Here is a 19,694-nt window from a genome sequence, read left to right as displayed (position 1 = left end):
ACTCAAGTCGCAAAGAGTCACTTTCCCGAACAGTGCGGGAAAAACCCCTGCTATTTATGCGTGCGGGAAATATTAAAGAGTAAATTCTGTCATGTCTCTATACGCCGAACGTCAAGGATGAGAAAACCATGGTAACGATATGCAGAATGAAGTACTAAAATCCAGGGGCGTGTTTACCATGGAAGCTATGGAAGTACAGCTTCCCTAACTAATTCGAATAAAATTAATGACATAATAGTATAACAATAACATAAATAAATGATGAAACGAAGACAAAAATCGAGAATAATAATCTCCCCATTTACATTTTTCATACGAAACAACGTAGTAGCGGGCAAACTACGATAGGAACCACGGACCTAGCCCTGAAACGCCTCGTAAGCTCTGATCTCCCAGCTTAACGCCCGTAGTGGATTTCTGTATAGAATTTCGCTCGGTACCCGCGTGTCTAGGATCGATCGCGTAAATTCTGAATGTCATTAATTCAACGTGAAATTTAGGCGTTTTGCTTCAAATTTCTAACTGTTGGCTATTTATATTCTCTCACTTGGGAATATCTCTTTCTTATTTGACCATTATAAGTATTTTCGTGGCTTGAAAAGTACGAGAAATTCTACCTTCCTCCTAACTCTGCTTTGCATCGTTCGGGCAACGGCAGTTTCGTGCGGGCAAGTACCACTTTCCGCACTATTTTGGATTAATTTTGGAATTTTTTTTTTTTTAGGCGGTTATAGAAATTTGGGAAGGGGAAATACCTTAAACTTATGCTGAATTATTCACGAAATATAAAAAATTGAACAGAAGAATATGGATGAACGAATAATATTCCTGAATATTATGAGTTTCGGTTCAAAATCTACTGGTCCCTTCTTCAAATACTCTTTAGTCTTTCATATATCTATATAATTTCTAGTAGTTATTTTAGTTAGAGTAATACAAGCTTTTTGAATTCTATCAATCAAATGTTCGCTGTTATTGATCTTCACTCAATAATCCATTTTTTTAAGACGTTCCCTTAAACAGTAATCCAGACAAGTTAGATTTGGAGATAAGGAGGGAGAAACTTTGAATATGTTATAAATTATTATCATCAATAAAGGTGTCATCAATTCTTCATATTGTCGTCTAGGTGTAAGTGTACTCTGACTATGTCAAATAAGACCGAAACTATGATCACTATCTATTCTTTCTTTATTTTGCCTTTCTGTTGATACTCCGGGTGATGGTGGTTGGATGTATATCGTAATATTTATTAATTTTCATGTCAATGGATGTTATGTATCTTAATTAATATTTTATTATACTAGTGTCACATACGTTTGTACAGTCACTTACCGGACAGCCCTGTATATTGTATTTCTATTCTGAATCTGATATAACCTTATCATTTCTTGTAATGATCAAATAGCTGATACATAATCCAAAAATTCCTTGCAAACAGATTATCCTGAACGATATTAGGTAAGGCAGAAAATAAATTCTAGACTACAAAGAAGATCCGAAATATGTTCAAATTCAAAAACTTACCTCATCAAACTCATAAGGAACATCATCTAGTACGACGACAAAAGCAGCCTTCTCTATTATGTCCAACGATATTTTGTTCACCCCCCTAGAAAAGAATAAACTTCTGGTATTAGCCCAGTGTTTCCTTTCCCCAGCAGTGAGTGCAGCTAATTTTTCTTCACCAGGTAGAGGTTCAGTCTTATCATCTAAAATGTGTTGAAGTTGGCTGAAAAAGAAGCCAAAAGTGTTTCAACTGTAACATCACAATTTGGTTGAAAAGACTAATAATGCTCCATCAAAATGATATTTTTGAAATACAAGCTGTTTCAAGCAAGGTCTCCATTAGACGTATACAGGGTGTCTCATTTAGAAGTCCACCCTCCATAACTCAACAATGAATCAGAATTTGTGAAAACACTCAGACAGGTCGATTTTTGATGAAAGCTTATTTCTACTAGCAACCCCCTGGAGATTTGCAACCCCAGCAGGAATTTGAATAGGCCAAGTGGGTAGTTTTGTAGCACTGATGTATGCATGGATTCAAATTTGTATGAACCTGCAGTTTGTGTTCTTATTAAATGAATATTCACAAAGTTGGTGTTTTTCATGGAATTATGGTATATACTGATAAAACTAATAAAACAGAGATGTTCTAATTTATCGTATAATTTCTATTGAAAGAAAAATATTTTCAATAAACAGTATTAGTAAAAATTTACCACAAATTCTCAAATTTTTCACCATTAGATTGCATGCAGCGATAAAACCGTGATTTTTGATTTGTCTTCGATCAAAAGATAATCAATCACGGTTTTATGTTTCTGCACTTTCCTGATAATAATCTGAGGGCCCATTCACAATTCTGACGCAATTTAAACGTAAGACGAAAAGACGTGTTAGTTTTACATGAAAGTGTTCACCAGACCAAACATAATTTTCACGTTTAAGTGCATCGTGATTCAAACGTTGTTGAATTAATCTCAGCTCAACAACAAATTTTAGTGATATTATCAGCGTATTCCAATCTGAACGGTTATCTTCTTTTCTAAGCATACTTATTGTACGACAAGTTTTGAATGAGTGAAAATTCTCTTAATCTAAAAACTAATTTTAGTTATGTTTTAGTGTGTTGAAAATAGAGTGAAGCCTCCTCCGGCCTCGCTCTTGTCTACGCTTCTGACTAGTTTCAAATGTCATCTTATTACGGTACGCAAATTCTATGGTACTTCGAAAACAAGTGATTGACCGACGCAGCAGCCGCACTCTAGAACTCTAGAGAACTAACGATTCTCTATGTTCACTTTGATGAATTAACTTCTCATTGCGTTAACCTCGAATATTGTAAATTCTCTATCAGTTCACCTCATTCAAAGTCTTCTCGTTCAATTTTGGTGATAACTAGGTCATGTATTCTCAGTCTTCTCAAAATTATCGATTACTCCATTATCATGTTCTTTTCATGGTTTCATTATGTATGAAATGTGTTCATGCGTGAATTATAAAGAATCTTAAAACAGATGTATAATCCTTTATGGTGCTGCTCAATTAATATGTTCACTCGAGTCAACTCATTTATGTGCCTCCTCAGGAATTTATATTTCATTATATTTTACTTCAACTTGATTTTCAGACCTCTCTCTGTTTCTCACATGGAAATTGGTATGTTGCACCAGAATATAACATTCTCATATTCTTCTCTTTTATAAATGCTGATTTACTGTCTTCTCATAATAATCTCTTCAATTTGAATCAGTTTATTTCATTTCTCAAGTCAAACATGTTGTTAATAACCTCTCACTTATATTTTACTAATTACTGTTATCGAGTTTCAGATTTCATGTTCTGCAGGGTGGATCAGTATTTAGTTGATTTCCTTCAGAACACGATGTGAATTTCTCTAATATGGTTCAACGCTCAGTGGTAAATCATAACACTGGTTCTACCCCGAAAGGTCTGCTCTAGTACTCTCTCACTTGGTATGATCTCATTATAATTCTTTTTCTCATAGAAATATTCTCAAGCCTTCTGCTCTTCTCGAAACCAACGATTAGTGGTTTCTCCCATTTAGTTCTCTCATTTTGTATCTCTCATAATGAACGTTCTAATCGTGCTTGTAAGCAGTCCATCTCTGTAAATGTTGTATTCATCGATGAATTTTGCTCTCTTCAAGACCACCGTTGTTTATATTAATTATAATATTACTGCTTTACTCTTATTTAATGTATTGATCTCATTGATGACCAAACTTAGACAACCTAACCTTCCGTTTTTCTGGCGGAAAAAAAGAGGCTCTCGAAATCAATTTTCATTGATGTATCTGTCAATGTAAACGTTGTGATAATATTGAATTTGTTGAACTCTCTCAGTGTCCAAGTCTGACTTCTAGTGACTTATCATTTGAACTTCTCTACATTACCTCTGTTTTAACTTGAATAATGTCTCTCTGAGATGTTGTTAGTATTTGTAGCTTCATGCGGGTGATTTATTCATTTTCATTTTCAATCATCTGGTAACAGTCCACTGCATTAATTTTACAAAATCTGAACATCCTTGATTTCGAACAAACCTAGTAAATTTATTTTTCGTAGACCCTAACAAAAATTGGGGTAAAAAAAAGGAAACCAAATCAGCTGATATTTTTACGAACCACGGTTGGTGAATAAATTTGAAATATTCGTCAGACAGTTACTTTGTAATGGATTGATGTTCATTCGTCGATTCAGTTATGAATTGATAAATCAAGAGGTAATTTATTTTCTTGTTTCCAATGTCATCATGTCAGTTTTTTTTTATTACTTTTTGTTCATGCAATAAATTGTTGAGCAAAATAATGAAGGGAAAAAACAAAATAGTTGTACTTACATCTGTATTTCGCAAGGTTTCAGTATCCTTCCTTTGTAAATAATTACTTTGAAATATTTTCCTTTGTGATAAACCACTATGTGATTGGAATCTTGAATATGTTGAATCTTGTCAGTTTCTATTCCTGGTATTCTTGTTGTATTGAAAATTCTCTCATATTGCCATGAACACAATGGTACCGTTCCTTGAATAAATATGGGTTCCAATTCCTGTCTTTCTACTAATCGTCTGAACACAAGTGCGGAATGGATAGTTGAAGCAGCACGTGCAATCTGCACATTGGTCATTTGAAGCTGAATGGCATCAATCGCATAGAAATTGGAATTCACCATTAACGGAGACCTACCCCTAAGGTAGACATACTCTTCCCACCAATCTGATACGTAGTTAGTACTCCACCAAGATTTAAGCATAAGGTACCTTTGTAACTTTTTACCAATACCATTTTCGAATTCTTTTGCTAGATTTTTGGTTCTTTCATATTGCTCATCATCCAACAGAGGTCTCACTGATCTGAGATACTGAAAAAGAAGGATGAATATTTAGGTAAGTAATATTGAAGTATATAATGTATAATCAATTAAAATCAATTTAAACCCATCAAAAATTATAAGGAAAGCTACAAAAGATTTTTCCCTGAATTAATTTCCAGTGTGTTATTCGGAATGACGAGAAAATCTAAAATATTTTGACATTTCCAGTATTACCAGAAGTACTCGTAACTATCAACTTCGTTTTTCAAATAGGTAACCAAAGTGTCCAATGTATGTCCAATAAATTAACACATTTTTAGATTCTCCAACAAATTTTGATGTTATTACGATCGTGACCTAACTGATATTTCGAGTTTTTATAAAAAACGCCCTCATTTCAAATGGGAACCAATATTATTTATCAAATTATGATTGTACTCCTAAACACCGATAAAATATTGCCCATCAACCGTACGCCTAAAATTGACCATATTCAATTCTGCAAATGATATGTTTTTAAAGTCATAAACGCAATCAGTTCTCAATATTCATCGAATAATTCAATACCTACTGGAAATTGTGAACATTTGGAATTCACATTTGCGAAATTCATTTTCGTTTTGACAAGACGCCTAATTTGACGAATGGAGATTACTTTAATCTCATTCTCATTCATGGCGAATGTAATCCAGTTGATGGAACCACACCATTTCCAGTTGTAATTCAGAAATAATCAATTGAAATTCAGAAAACATCAATTGTATTTTAGATTGGTCAAGTTCATTTCAGAAAACATCAAATGTAATTCAGATTAGTCAATTCAATTTCAAAAATGGTCATTTGAAATTCAGTTTAGTCACATTTATTTCAGAAACCGTCAATTGTATTTCAGATTAATCATTTGTATTTCAGGAACCGTCATGCGTCAATTGTATTTCAGAAAATATCAATTGTAATTCAGAAAGGAGTTCATGGAAGGTGGTGCTATGCTTCGCTGCTCTAGCACAATCAGTAATCATCCCCAAAGATTGTGTACTTAGCTTGGTCAATAACATTCTCCAGAAATGCAGATTCAGAATTTTCAAGAGAATAGAAAGATTAGGTACCTAGATAAAAAATAAGGAAGTAGGATCACGCTAATATTCTGCAACACCCTAAATTTACATGAAAAGGAGTTTTTTCAAAAATTCATTTTATACAACGTAGCAAAAAAGAGTCAAAGATAGAGGACGGGCATTTATAATCAATCGCCCTGTACCTACTAAGCTATCAAATAAATCCTGGATACAAGTAACACAGTGTGTATCTTGAATATATGTGATTAGTAGAGTACCTAAAACTGAATTAACTTAATGAATCATTTTATGTATGTATCATTCTGATATCATGAAAATGCGTATGTACTAGAAAATATGTGACAGATTTAGCTAACATAACCTCGAATAATATTCGACTCTTTCTTACTTTCTGAATTACAAATGATTGATTCTGATTTACAATTGATGGTTTCTGAAATCCAATTGACTAATCTGAATTACATTTGATGTTTTCGGAAATAAAAGTGACTACTCTGAATTTAAAATGACCATTTCTGAAATTAAATTGAGTAATCGGAAATACAATTGACGGGTTCTGAAATAAACTTGACAATTTCAATTGATCATTTCTGAATTACAACTGGAAATGGTGTAGTAGACTCTTCATTGAAAGAATTCCTTACCGACCTGGACCATCAAGAAACACCATCAATAGAAAAATGAATAACATGAGCAAACGGAGAATTGTTGTAGATGACGAAAATAACGAAATTACAGTATTGTCAAATTTTTATGCGATAATCTATCCATCGTTTCACTTACTGACGAATGGCAAACATTCTAAAATATATCTACAGATAGATCATAGAAACGAAATCAGATGGTTTTTCTATCTTCAGTAAGTGAAACAATGGATAGATAGGTTTATTGAAAAGGGCCGTTAATGACACTGAAAGTGAAATACACGAGGAGTGTAGGCATAGACCTATAAGGAGAGAAAATGGCAGTATGTGTCCTTTGCTCAAATTGTCAGATTGTAAAAATCGTATATTACGATAAGTGAAAGAGCGCAATCTGAGAATTTGAGCTTATGGATACATCACGCCATCTTCACTCTGAGAGTAAAGAAAGTAAATTGAATTGTTCCTCGATTCCTGCCAGATGTCGCTAGGGTGTTTTCCATAGAATAAAAAATACCAGGAAGGAGCATACCCATACCGGACTTTTCCTTTGAAAAACCTTGCGATCGGAAACGGCCATATTAAGGTCGATTCATATTATACGTTCCGCTCAGTTCAGGCCGGCGGAAGGATCATTAGCCGTTGACGCGTTGACGGAGGTTGCGTTCATATTATCAGTCACGATCGTCTCAGTCACCTTCCGCTTCGTGTGTCGTGAATCTTCGGTTGCATTCGAACCGACCAGCACTTGACACATGAAGCCTTTCATTTTGATGAAAACAGTACAAGAAGGCCCTAAAATTATTGTTAAATTATCAGTATTATTATTTTCGTTGTTTCTCTTACGCGCCCTATCTCATAGGACGTAAACCCTTTAACTTCTGCTAAAAATAAAGTTGCTGCAATTACGCCTGAATGAATGATGTGCTTTTGCATTATTGTTAGACGAAGATGAAGAGGAACAAAAAGTCGGTAAAAAGATTGGGTGTCTAACCAAAATTTGAAAAGAGGAAAGTTGAAAGTGAATATTGGACATTATAAAAAAAATTGGTCCACACATCATGGCTATTTTAGAATGAACAGGATATCATTTCGATTATACAGGGTAATTCATATTGGGACATGGGCTAGGGGCATATTGTTTGGACCAAAATATGGCGATAGGATCAAATATACCTCAATAAAATATTGCTGTGGAAAAAAATAGAGGTTGAATTTTTCATGAGGGGACAGAATAATATTTTCTTCAAAGTTCGAAAGTCCTTTATTGAAAGAATAAGAAAAGGCAAAGAAGTAGGGGAGGACAGGTAGAAAATTTTATTTAAGTTTATTCTTTTTATGTTACATTGTTTTAAATTATGCTGTATCGTCGAAATAAATGAATAAAATAAATAAGCCGTTACTTCAAATCCCCTTCCGATGCTCTGAACTGTTCAATTGTGTTTTTCTTGAAAACGGAAATAAAAATATACAATGAAATTATTAGCAAAAAACGAAAAAAAAATCAACTTTAACGCCCTCTATCTTTTTTGCACAGCAATATTTCATTAAGGTATATTTGGTCCTATCGCCATATTTTGGTCCAAACAATCTGCCCTTAGCATATGTCCCAATAGTTATGAATCATCCTGTATACTGTGAAAATTTTCGCAATTAATACAAAAAAAAAGTTCAAAGAAGCTTTCACAACAAAGGAAAACCCTCGATTGACTGAGCTGAACTGAGCGGTTGCTTATTCATATTATACGTTCAGTCTCATTCAGTCCAACCACGCACTTCAGCCCATCCGCAAAATATTCTCTGGAAGAATACCGTCGGACGGTCGTAAGCGTGCCGATAGGTGCTGAAGGGTCGGAGACGGATAGTATGAATTAGTCCATATAAAACACATTGAAAAATATTTCGGCTGAGCTGAACTGAACTGAGACGGACGGATAATATGAACTGACCTTTAGAGTATCTTGTGTGACTCATCACTCATGTGTTAAATAACATAATAATAAGTTATATCTATGGATATTCTTCATCACACACCTATTATGAATAACTTGTTCTAAGATGAATTTGATATCAGATCAGGTCTATGTTTTCTATCAACATTTGTTGTCAAATTTGTGAACAAACACATAATTCAAAATGGTTGTGCATGTTGTGGCTTAACTAAACACAAAAACAAACGGACGTTGCTAGAACATTTCACAGGCAAGTGTTTTACATGCTCAATTAATTTATAAATTTATAACATAATACGGAAACATATGCAGGCACCTTTCCGATTCTCAATTTCAGATCTTACGCTCCTGATATTCTTTACTCAAAGGTGTATTCCTACATTATATCCGCTACTGACAACAATCAATTCTTTCAATTTTCGTCGGGTCATGAGTTGTGTTGATCTGGCAAGGTCAAATGAGACCGAAACCATGGTTAGTATCTACTTTTTCTCGATGAAATGGTATTTCTGTTACTACTCTGAGTGATGGTGGTTTGATTGTCCAATTTAGATTTTAAAATTTGTTGATTCAATATCAGATGGGGGTTATGCATCTGAATTAATTTCTTTTGTTGATTTTAATGCTAGTTCATATCAAACTTTTCGTTGAATTGTAAAGGTACCACCTTGATTTTATAAGTATTATAATATACAGGGTGAGTCTTTGACTCGTACAAATATTTTAACAATAGATTCTTGACGTCAAAAGATACACTTTTTTCCGTTACCATTTTTTTCAACTCAGCTCGGTTTAAAAGATGGTTGGAAAACCATAAAATATTATTTTCAGTTCACAACGGTTTTATCGAATGAAATGAATTCCGGAATATAGTATTTCATTTATTTGATGAATCTTTTTCGAACACAAAATATCACCAACGTCTTCCAGTTTTCTCATTATGACCATTACGTACCATAAAAATACCAACAATAGGGAATACTCCTTCAGACGAAAATTATGTATTTTTTATGAGATATCTTTGAAACGTCACATTTTGAAATAACCATTTCAACCGTTTCCCTAAAAACATTATTTTAAGCACTTAAATATGAAAAATAAAAATCGGTATTTAAAATTTAAAGCGTTTCATTTCAATTGCACAAGTTGGCAACATCGACTGAAATTTGCCTTGATAATAAAGGACAACAAATACATTATCTTGATGAGATAGACAAAGATGGCTGATGTCTATAGACGCGTATACATCTGAGCAAAATAGCCGAATGAGCACGCCGCACCGAATGAGCGTTTATGCGGACTATTTTTCTTTAGGCGCGTATACATCTGAGCAAAATGGCCGAATGAGCACGCCGCACCGAATGAGCGTTTATGCGGACAATTTTTCTTTCCGACGCACGAACAGCATGAGCATGTGTTCGGAGCCGCTCCAACGGATGTGTCAGTTCAGTGCGTACGAACTGGAAACTTAGAAAAAAGAAATCATTCTATGTATTCTATGTTCTAAGTATGGAAAACTTGGATTGTGCTAGTGCTTCTTTCATAATTCTGTAAGAGTTGCTAAATAAGAAGAGACGACGGCGTACTAGATGGTCTTCACAATTATGTATATCTACAAAGAAGTCGAGACCGTAGACCTTTAATTTTGCATGACATTTAAGTGAGGGCGACAAAATTGGGCGGTTTTCATACTATTTTATTAAATTCAAAAACGTTTCTTGCAAGAAATCTATATTTAAATGTGTGCGTTCGGTTCGAGGAAAAGATGTCAACTAAACCCGTCCACACTGAGCACGAATTTTCTTTAATGGACCGACAAATTGCGGATCGGCTCCGCGCAACATGAGCGCGTTCGGCGCGGTGTGTTTTGCCCGTCCACATCTGAATGCTCATTCGGCGCGATGTGCTCATTCGGCTGTTTTGCTCAAATGTGTACGCGGCTTTTCCGGCGCACGAACAGCATGAGCATGTGTTCGGAGCCGCTCCAACGGATGTGTCAGTTCAGTGCTTACGAACGTAAACGATGGAAACTTAGAAAAAAGGGATCATTCTATGTATTCTATGTTCTAAGGATAGAAAACTTGTGTTGTGCTAGTGCCTCTTTCATAATTCTGTACGAGTTGCTAAAGAAGAAGAGGCGACGGCGTACTAGATGGTCTCCACAATTATATCTACAAAGAAGTCGAGACCGTAGCCTCAACGGCACTTTTTTTTGCACGACATTCAGAGTGAGGGCGACAAGATTGGGCGGTTTTGATACTATTTTATTAAATTCAAACACGTTTCTTGCGAGAAATCCATATTTAAATGTGTGCGTTCGGTTCGAGGCAACTAAACCCCGTCCCATAGACATAGAGACATGGACTGAGCAATGTCAGCATGAAAATGTCTTTTTTATAGAAAGAGAGAAATGATCGTCGGGAATTTACCTGTCTCTTTTTTGTTCACATAGAGGTGAGTGTGGACCAATCAAAATTCTAGAAAAAGACAACTGCATTCCCGACGTGCGTTTCTCTCTGTCACTTTTTTTTACCGTATTTCATGCATAGATATAAAGGGAAGGCACAGTCCATGTCTATATGTCTATGACCCGTCCACACTGAGCACGAATTTTCTTTGATGGACCGACAAATTGCGGATCGGCTCCGCGCAACATGAGCGCGTTCGGTGCGGTGTGTTTTGTCCGTCCACATCTGAATGCTCATTCATTCGGCGCGATGTGCTCATTCGGTTGTTTTGCTCAGATGTGTACGCGGCTTATGAAGTCTGCGACGAACGGGGAAGGTCGTAAAATTTTATGGGATTTTTATGGCCGGTAAATCAACAGCTGTTATTTTATAAACAAGTTGATCGGACATTGTTCTTTTTATTTTCTAGTAGGCGCTGTTGCCAAATCGTAAATTTGAAACCAAGCTATTTAAATTATGAAACCCCATAATTGAAGAATGATTTTCAATAGTTTCCGCGGTGCATTTGAAAAAATCATGAATGAAACTCATAATTATTCAGTTTAAACTTGCATATGCAGTGATAAACCAAATTGAGGAGAATTCTCCATTCAAAGAACCCAACTCTTGAAACCAAGTTGGACGCTATCTAATGAATATTCGAACCTTTTGTAAAATAAAAGTATTATTCATATTTTCTCGTATAATGCGCCGTTTTCGAGTAATTTGATGTTCAAATATAAATAAAAATTATTCTCTACAAAAGATTATTGAAAATGTATTCAGATGAATTGAGGTTTTTCCCCAAATCAAATAGATTTATACATCGCTTTCATAAAAATTAATTTGTATCCACTTTTCAAGTCCATCACAAAAATTTGAATTATCATTTGCATTATGCAATGAAAAAATATTAATAAATAATGACAAATAGGGATAAAAAAGTGTCATACTACGTACTATATGTTTTTGAAAACCACTTTAATCGTATTTATTAGATGCTCCTTAAAAAGGAGTGGGCACAATGTTTTCCATCTATTGCTACAGAATTCTTACCCTTTCCGTGGTTTCCTGAACAGAAGGAAGTGGCAGCCTTGGCAAGGAACCTTGATAACTGTATAACCTCGGAGTGTTCCAACCTCTTAGAATTTTAATGGCGACTAACCAAAGTTTAGTTGGCAAGGAAGGTGATTTGCCTCTCGCTTCGAACATCCAACCTTTGTACATTAAGAGAAGTTTAAATGTATACCTCAGCATGAACACTACCGCTAACCAGTATGTTAACGCCACTATGACGCACGCTAGAATCTGCATTTTTGTACAACATCTGAAAAAAACAGGTTAAAGAATTAATATTCGATGCTAAGAAGGAATATTGCTTGTAACAACAATATAATCGAATCCATAATCAAATCATTAATTTGTTTTGAAAAAAAATTAAACTGATTGAGCTTCAAGACTATGTTATTGTGTTGTTGTTATTGTTTTCATAACCTTAAAAGCTAATAGTTTTTCGGATGCTGAGTTTGGATACGTGTTTTTTGTTTTAATAGACTGAAAGACAATGTGAGAACTTCATTCTTAGTGAATTATCATTCGATCTAGGTACCCAAGAGCCCGATTTCTATAGTTACAGCCATGTTCCTGTTACTCTTGCTGCCACCAGAGGGCGTATCGCTTAATTTGCAACACGTATATTGTCGTTTATTAAAACACATTATGTACTCTGAATCTGGATGCAAACGAGTCTCCACTTACCCAGGCAATAATTTTAGCACTATCGAAGTAAGATCCAAAGGAATTTTGAATCCAGAAAAATGGACTGCTGTCACAAGTGTTATCAGAATCCATAGGCTCCACATATGACCAGGAAAAACACCATTGTGAATACTGTTCTGTAATGAGAGATATAATGTCGATTAAAATAATTCATAACAAAAATTTATTCAATTCAAAATAGTGTTCAAAATGAATAATTTTGAAATCGAAATTCAATTTAAGGAGGCATTTCAATTGAAATTTCATCCTAATTTTCAACCCTTTTTAACCTCAAAAATTGAATTGAGTGGATATGTTACGGCTAAAGATAAGTGTGAGCATAAACTTAAGATTAGCTGGCTAAACTTAGGTTTAAATTCGAGGACCAGCTAAAGTTCGATAAAGTATTCATGTGCGTCAGGGAATTTAATCTTTAGCCGGCTAATGTGCACATTACCCAAAACGGAACGGCTAAAAATGTATTCGATGGATACGCGTATGATGTCTCTTGAATTGTCGGACGGGAGAAGACGAAAGCACCCGGCCACGTTTTTGTTTAAATTTTTAGAATTGAAATATGCAAAATATCATCGAATGCTATTGTATTGAGGTTTTGTTACATAACGGCCATGGGTTTTCAATTTAACATTTAATGAGTAATTTTCATCTGTTTATAGAAGATTAATGCTCTTCAAATCGAGCATAAGTTTTTTAAAATCAATTTACATACAGAAGTTAGCTCGGAAGTTAGATACACCAGTTTTCCACAGGACAATAAGAAAGTGGATAGTCATTTGTCCTGTGAAAAACCAGAATATGACCCCACAAGCAAATGAAATATGACATAGAGAATTCTTTTCTGTGAACAAAAGTATATTTTCATATTTTCCCTAACATTCAATAATTGGGTTTAATTTTTACGAAATAGAAACGATAGTTTCTAATGTTGCAATTTCTTTCCAACCAATAGCAACTATGAACATGAACATATCCAACAACAAAAAACTATGAACATCAAAATAGTTGAAAACACTTTTTCTAGCTGATTTTGTTCCCAAAGTTCCCAAATTCCCAAGTCATTGAACATACGGATTCCAAAATACGACCTGTCGCCACCCTTGATGAATTATCCCAGAGGATTTAAGTGTAATCAGCGTAAAGCTTATCAGCGAAATAGTCCGGTTAGCTACAAACGAGATTGAGTACTGCTACTTATATTTCCTCAGAATTTGACCTTTGATGAAGGCTTCATTCTTGTCTTCATTCTCTCCTCTTGCTCATTCAATTCCCTTGCAAATTATGAATAATACAAGATGAAAGATAACCATTAACTCTACAGTTTTCCCTTACACTCAAAATAGAATGTTCGTCTAGTATTTTGTCATCAGGAGTTTAGATTTTTAGATTCGCTAAACAGAATGCTTTTCCGCTATTAAAAATATGTGAAATTCATACAAAAAATGCATTGCATTAATAGTTTGATTTTATTACTATTTCTTTACATTTTTTTAATTGCCGAAAATTTGCGCCCCTTAAACCTTGCCAATACTTTTCTTTCTTTTCTATTAGCTTCTACATTTTTAGTCGATGGGCTGTGGTTACTTTAGCCAGCTAAAGATAGAAGAAACTAACATTAGCAAACCCGAAGGTAAACCTTAGTTTAGCCGGCTAATCTCAAGTTTATGTTCACACCTATCTTTAGCCGTAACAGATATATGAAAATGCCACTCAATTGATTCAGTAAATGTGATGCATTAATAATTATAACAATTAAATTTGTCGGTAAAAGTGAGCACTGTTGACTCACCCTGTAAATATATTTGGTTTTGGTATCTACAGAATTTTGCAATATTTTTGGACATTCAGAACCCTAAGTTACTTTCTTTATAAACCCCCAAGCTGTGGTTGTGCAGAGAAAATGGCATCCATCGAAGATACCTGGTTTCACACCTCAACGAACGCACCATGGAATGGAGGAGGATTTAAGGGATGAATTCTTATATTCCTACCGCAACTCGTATATGAGGGCGTTTAGAAAATTGATAGATCGACGATTCGTTATCATAAAACCGAAAATTTAAAATTGTTGCCGCATCGATCGTCTTCAGGGAGTAGGAAGCTGTAAAGCACTATCAGAGGTGTGCAAAGCAAAGATTTTAAAAGCTAGTCTTTCCATTAAAAATAAACAGTACTCACCTGAAATCTTGCCAATCTTTTTTTCCAAGACCTAATCCCCGACTGCCACACTAAATGGAGGACTTCCCTATCGAAGTTGACATCCCATCCTTCGTGTGTTATGGCAAACGAGAATGCAACGGCTGAATGGGCTTCAGCCATGATGGCAAGTCAATCTGAAAGAGTAAACTGTCGTCAAATAATATGCAACGATGCTTACGGTAAATTAACGCAAATGATAGAAGGATTAGATAATAAAAAAATTTTTTTCAATTATAACACATATAATCTTGGGAAAGTAAAAAATTAATAAATCGATATCACATCTATCGAGAATTATTTATAATGGTGGAAAATGAGTCTTGATTATCGAATTGAGACGTAGTAATAACTGACCTTATCTATAGTGTTATGTATATACTCATTGCACGAAGGCCGAAAAATCTTGCTTTCGTTCGAAAAAAAAAACACGTCTGCTCTAATATCATTGTATGGGTTGACATAATTCGTACTTCGAAATCATTGGCAAAATCGCAAAAAAAAAATTATGAAATAAAATTTTATTGGAAGAATAAATTGGGCGATGATGCACCGTAAGGTGTGCAGTTATTTTCGATGTTGTGGTCAAAAAAAAATAATTATTTTTTCGTTATAATTTTGACACTCACAGGAGCATCGATAGCCGTATTTATCGATTTCATATTAACTACTAACTATATATAGTATTGTAGAAATTCCTCGATTAATAATAAAGAAATGCTGCCGTATACCTCATGGCCCACCTCAGATTTTCGTCAACGATTAGAATAATTGAAGTTCCTGGTTAGTTTATTAGGAAATATCTGAATAATAATTGGTCAATGTTGAATGAAAATAGAAATGAATAATTTCGAATATTAATAGGATGGATTCTTTCAGGTTCGGACAATGAAATAACAATTTTTCATGCATATTTTATTTTTAGATATCACACAAATGAATACACGATTAGGTTTAGTAATTTAAGCGAAAATATAATATTTCATGATACAAATTTCGAAAAATTATAACCTCATAGTCCTCTTCAAACACGAGATATATGAACGAATAAAAGGCAGGTAAAATTTTGTTTATTTCCATAAGTTACTTATATAAGGTAATTCTGAAATGAATCAATTCGTAGAATTCCATAACGAAGAATTATCGAAACAGATAAAAAGGAATAAAGTCTAGAAACTCAACAAAAACTCAATCTAGATAAATAAATAAACAAGGTTCCACATTTTTGTTGAGTTCCAAGACTTTATTCCTTTTTATCTGAAATGAATGTTGAAAATTCTAGTGGAGCAATTAAAAATATGACGAAAACCTCAATGAAATTTTTCTCCAAAATGACCCCCACGAAAGAATAGCCTCTCAACGATAGCTCTCAAAAAATGGGTTTATATTATTTTCAATATATTTGTGTTTTTCAACCGTTTTCATGACGCGACACCCATGGTTAGAGAAAATATTATGGCGACCCCCAACCCTTCGCTTTTTTATTTCATTTCGTACTGTGCGAATACTGTGAATGAATAGTGTAGCATTCGCTTCAAATCATTAAAGAAAACTCCTGGTACTTCTAAACGCCACCACGAGGTTGAAAAAAATTTTTTTTTGCCAAAATTGTTACATGGATAAAATTCAAATTTAAAAATATACCTCATTTTCCACGAATCCCATAATTTTTTTGAGGAGCTGCAGTCAGCCCTTAAAACATAGGTATCTTAAATTCGGAACAGGGGGTTCCTTAGTACCTGAGGACTTTTTTTCTCATTTTCACATATTTTCCTCTTTTTCAAAAATTCACCATGCTTACACCCCTAGGGCCTTTGGAGAACGAATTAATTCTCAATGTAGCCAAATCGGATCTACGATGGGAGAAATTGATAAAAAATATACCCAACCTTTGCGTTAAAAGGGTCGAAGTTGACAAAAAATAAGAGATATTTCAGTTCTAATGAGAGTTCTGAATAGCGCTCGCCAAGTTCTACAATTTTTTTTGTGTCCTTTATTGAACATTTACAATCTACTCATAAAATATAATAAGTGAATTTGATGTTGATGAAGAGCACGAAAGTCAAGTGTCCAGCGACATTGCTACTTATTGTACACTAAACTTGTGGTGCTGTGGAAGGCCTTCGGGCTCCTGTTGTCTTGTTCTTCAGTATATAGGTTCTGGGTGAGGTATCCCTGCAATCGTTCTTGGTATCTCGTGGAGGCAGATTTTATATATCTATTACGCATGGGATTCCGAGATCTGCATGAAGTCTTTCATTTGTGACATGCCATAGTGCACCGGCTATCAATCGAAGTGTTTTCAAATGGAACCGCTGTATTACATTTCGTGTTGTGGGTTTAGCACAACCCCATATAGTTGAACACCATGCGACCAAATAGGTTTCAGAATCGCTTTCTATAATGTAAGTTTGTTTTGGATGGACAATTACGAGTTCTACAAAATAACCCTAACTTTTTTGTACATTGGACATTTTACATAAAAAAAATCTGTTAAAATTTGTCAAAATTATAAAAAATAATTTTCTTCATTCCCTTTTAACGTTTGAAGACGAAATTTTTCAGCCCATACCAACAGGGGTAAGTTGACGTCCAGTAGTATGAAAGTCCATTAAAATTTAATACTCCATCAGAATATTAATCCACCATTTTTCCCTTCAAAAATGACAGTTTTGAATTTTGATGGAGCATCAAATCCCAATGGGCCTCAGTGAAATAATTTTTTTTTCTGATTGAAACGGTATTGAGTATTATCGCCTTAGATACCATATGTCATAACGCATCTATATTTCCCAAGGGAAATATGAAATGGCATTTCATATTTAAGACATTAATCGTCTGGTTCTAGCATTCAAGGAAATAGTGAAACGTTTAACGTAAATAATCGTCGAGTACTGCAATGGAAAGAACCGTGTGGTCTCTTTACTTTTACTTGTCAAACAGATGGTCGTCCAACTTTCTTCGTAGAGTTGATGCACGTTTTATTTGAGAATAGCTCACGGGCGAGAGGCACAGAACTGTACCGGTTCATGAAACACCAAAACGAAAGCGCTCATTGTGTACGTAGGGTAGACATTCTAAAAATATTATCTGTTGTAGTTAGAACCGTTAGAAAGCCCATTCAATTGAAAAACTTTGTCTACTGCAATTTTTCCATGAATCACAAGATTTTTGATAATGTTAACATGTGATAGATAAAGTAGAATTCTATGCGAATCTCGAAGAGCGTTCAAACATATTTTTAGAATTTTCTCAAAAATTTTGGGTTCCATGAAGAAATTGCAGAGAGAAGAAGTTTCTCAATTGAAATTGAATTGAAAACCCCATTCTATCTTTGAATGGGCTTTGTAACAGCATTGAGTATTAAACCCACCTAGAGGAACAACGCGGTTCAGAGAAATGAAGCCAAAATAAGTTGTAGTTCCTTCTCCGGTTCGTAGTGGCGCAGCTGTGCCTCGGAGAACTGAAATTTTTCACCCTAGCATCTGGCGGTGGGTGACTAAACTATTAGGCGATGTTTCATGAAAAGCCTAGACGTTGAGTTGATGATGGTCATTCAGGTTCGGCGTATATGGAAATGTCCGCTGTATGCTGTATTTTATCACAATGAAAGACTGCGATTGTGAATAATCATGAAAAATAATAAATGTTTCATTCTCAGTTCAATTTATTTTCCGTAGAATCGCCTTCTTTCTTCAAAAAATCGTTTGTATAAATGAATGAAAAACCTTTCTTGAAAAATACTCAATATTATCATCGAGTTTCAATATACCTACGGTACAGAGTGTTCGCTAACTGAAATATTTTAATTGAATTTGGTACAAGCATAAAAAACAATCTTTTCGAGGTTTAGCTTCAAGATACTAATTTGAAAATAGGTAGATGAATGAGAATAAATAGTCTGTAGTCCAAATACATATTGAAATATTGCATAAATTCATTGAGTATTATAAACCTCAACGATAAGTTGTCAGAAGCTATAAAACCAACCAGTAATAGAATAAAATAATAAAAAGACAGAATTAACTCTCAATTATGGGAAAACACAAAAATAATAAATATTGAATGATGAGACACCCCTTAAATTCCACATCGGCTGAAGCGTTCACAAAATGATTTGAATAGAAGCGATGTACAATATTCATATTCACTCAATTAAGGATTCATCAGTAAACCTATAAAGAAGCAGATTATGATCGTAACCTATGGGTTGGATAAGGTTCATCCTTCCTCCACATCAGATATTTATAGGTAGAACTTTGTTTGTGCAGACTCGATTCTTTTTTTGCGACATTTATATATTGATCTCCAAATTATATTATATTATAATTCTCCAATCTAATATTTATTAGGCTGTTGAAAGTTATATCAGCGTGCTTGAACTTCAAATATTCATCAACTGCACTGCAACTTCTAATGTTTCTTGGAGCGGCATTAAAGAAACGAACCAAATTGACTCAAAGAAGTCGTATCAACCCAAACGCCTTTAAGAAAATTAAGATTAAACTGGCTAACTATCAGGTCTTCAGCAAAACCTTGTATTCAACCATGATGACAGTAATTGCAACTAATGCTAGAAACAATGCTTATCAACAGCAGAATTAATTTTGAAAATGAATCATATTTCAACTGCCTAAATCGCCAAGGAAAAATTGATGGCATTTATCTCCGGAGTCTTGAAGACAAAGGAAAAAACTTACTTGTTCACGAGCCGGTTGATTCGGACAATAGGAGGAGATAGTGAAAGAAGAATTTATTGAAGCAC

At 34.5% G+C, this 19,694-nt stretch overlaps 1 protein-coding gene across 2 annotated transcripts in view; it reads right to left on the bottom strand.

Moving 5' to 3' along the window:
* LOC123310367 (carnitine O-palmitoyltransferase 1, liver isoform) overlaps nt 1-19,694 on the bottom strand; it is a 57,336-nt gene that overhangs the window by 15,101 nt on the left and 22,541 nt on the right. For both annotated transcript variants that reach the window (XM_044893837.1, XM_044893844.1), the window contains exons 2-6: nt 14,912-15,066; nt 12,716-12,852; nt 12,014-12,284; nt 4,369-4,889; nt 1,528-1,732 (exon numbers count right to left, since the gene is read on the bottom strand). In XM_044893837.1, coding sequence (XP_044749772.1) covers nt 1,528-1,732; nt 4,369-4,889; nt 12,014-12,284; nt 12,716-12,852; nt 14,912-15,052 — 1,275 coding nt within the window. In that variant the 5' untranslated portion in view covers nt 15,053-15,066. The remainder of the gene's footprint in view (nt 1-1,527; nt 1,733-4,368; nt 4,890-12,013; nt 12,285-12,715; nt 12,853-14,911; nt 15,067-19,694) is intronic.

This window comes from Coccinella septempunctata, chromosome 1, assembly GCF_907165205.1.
Source record: "Coccinella septempunctata chromosome 1, icCocSept1.1, whole genome shotgun sequence".
In the NCBI taxonomy this organism is placed as follows: domain Eukaryota; kingdom Metazoa; phylum Arthropoda; class Insecta; order Coleoptera; family Coccinellidae; genus Coccinella; species Coccinella septempunctata.
Note: the sequence above shows the minus strand (reverse complement) of the source record. Positions and strands in the feature narration are given on the sequence as shown.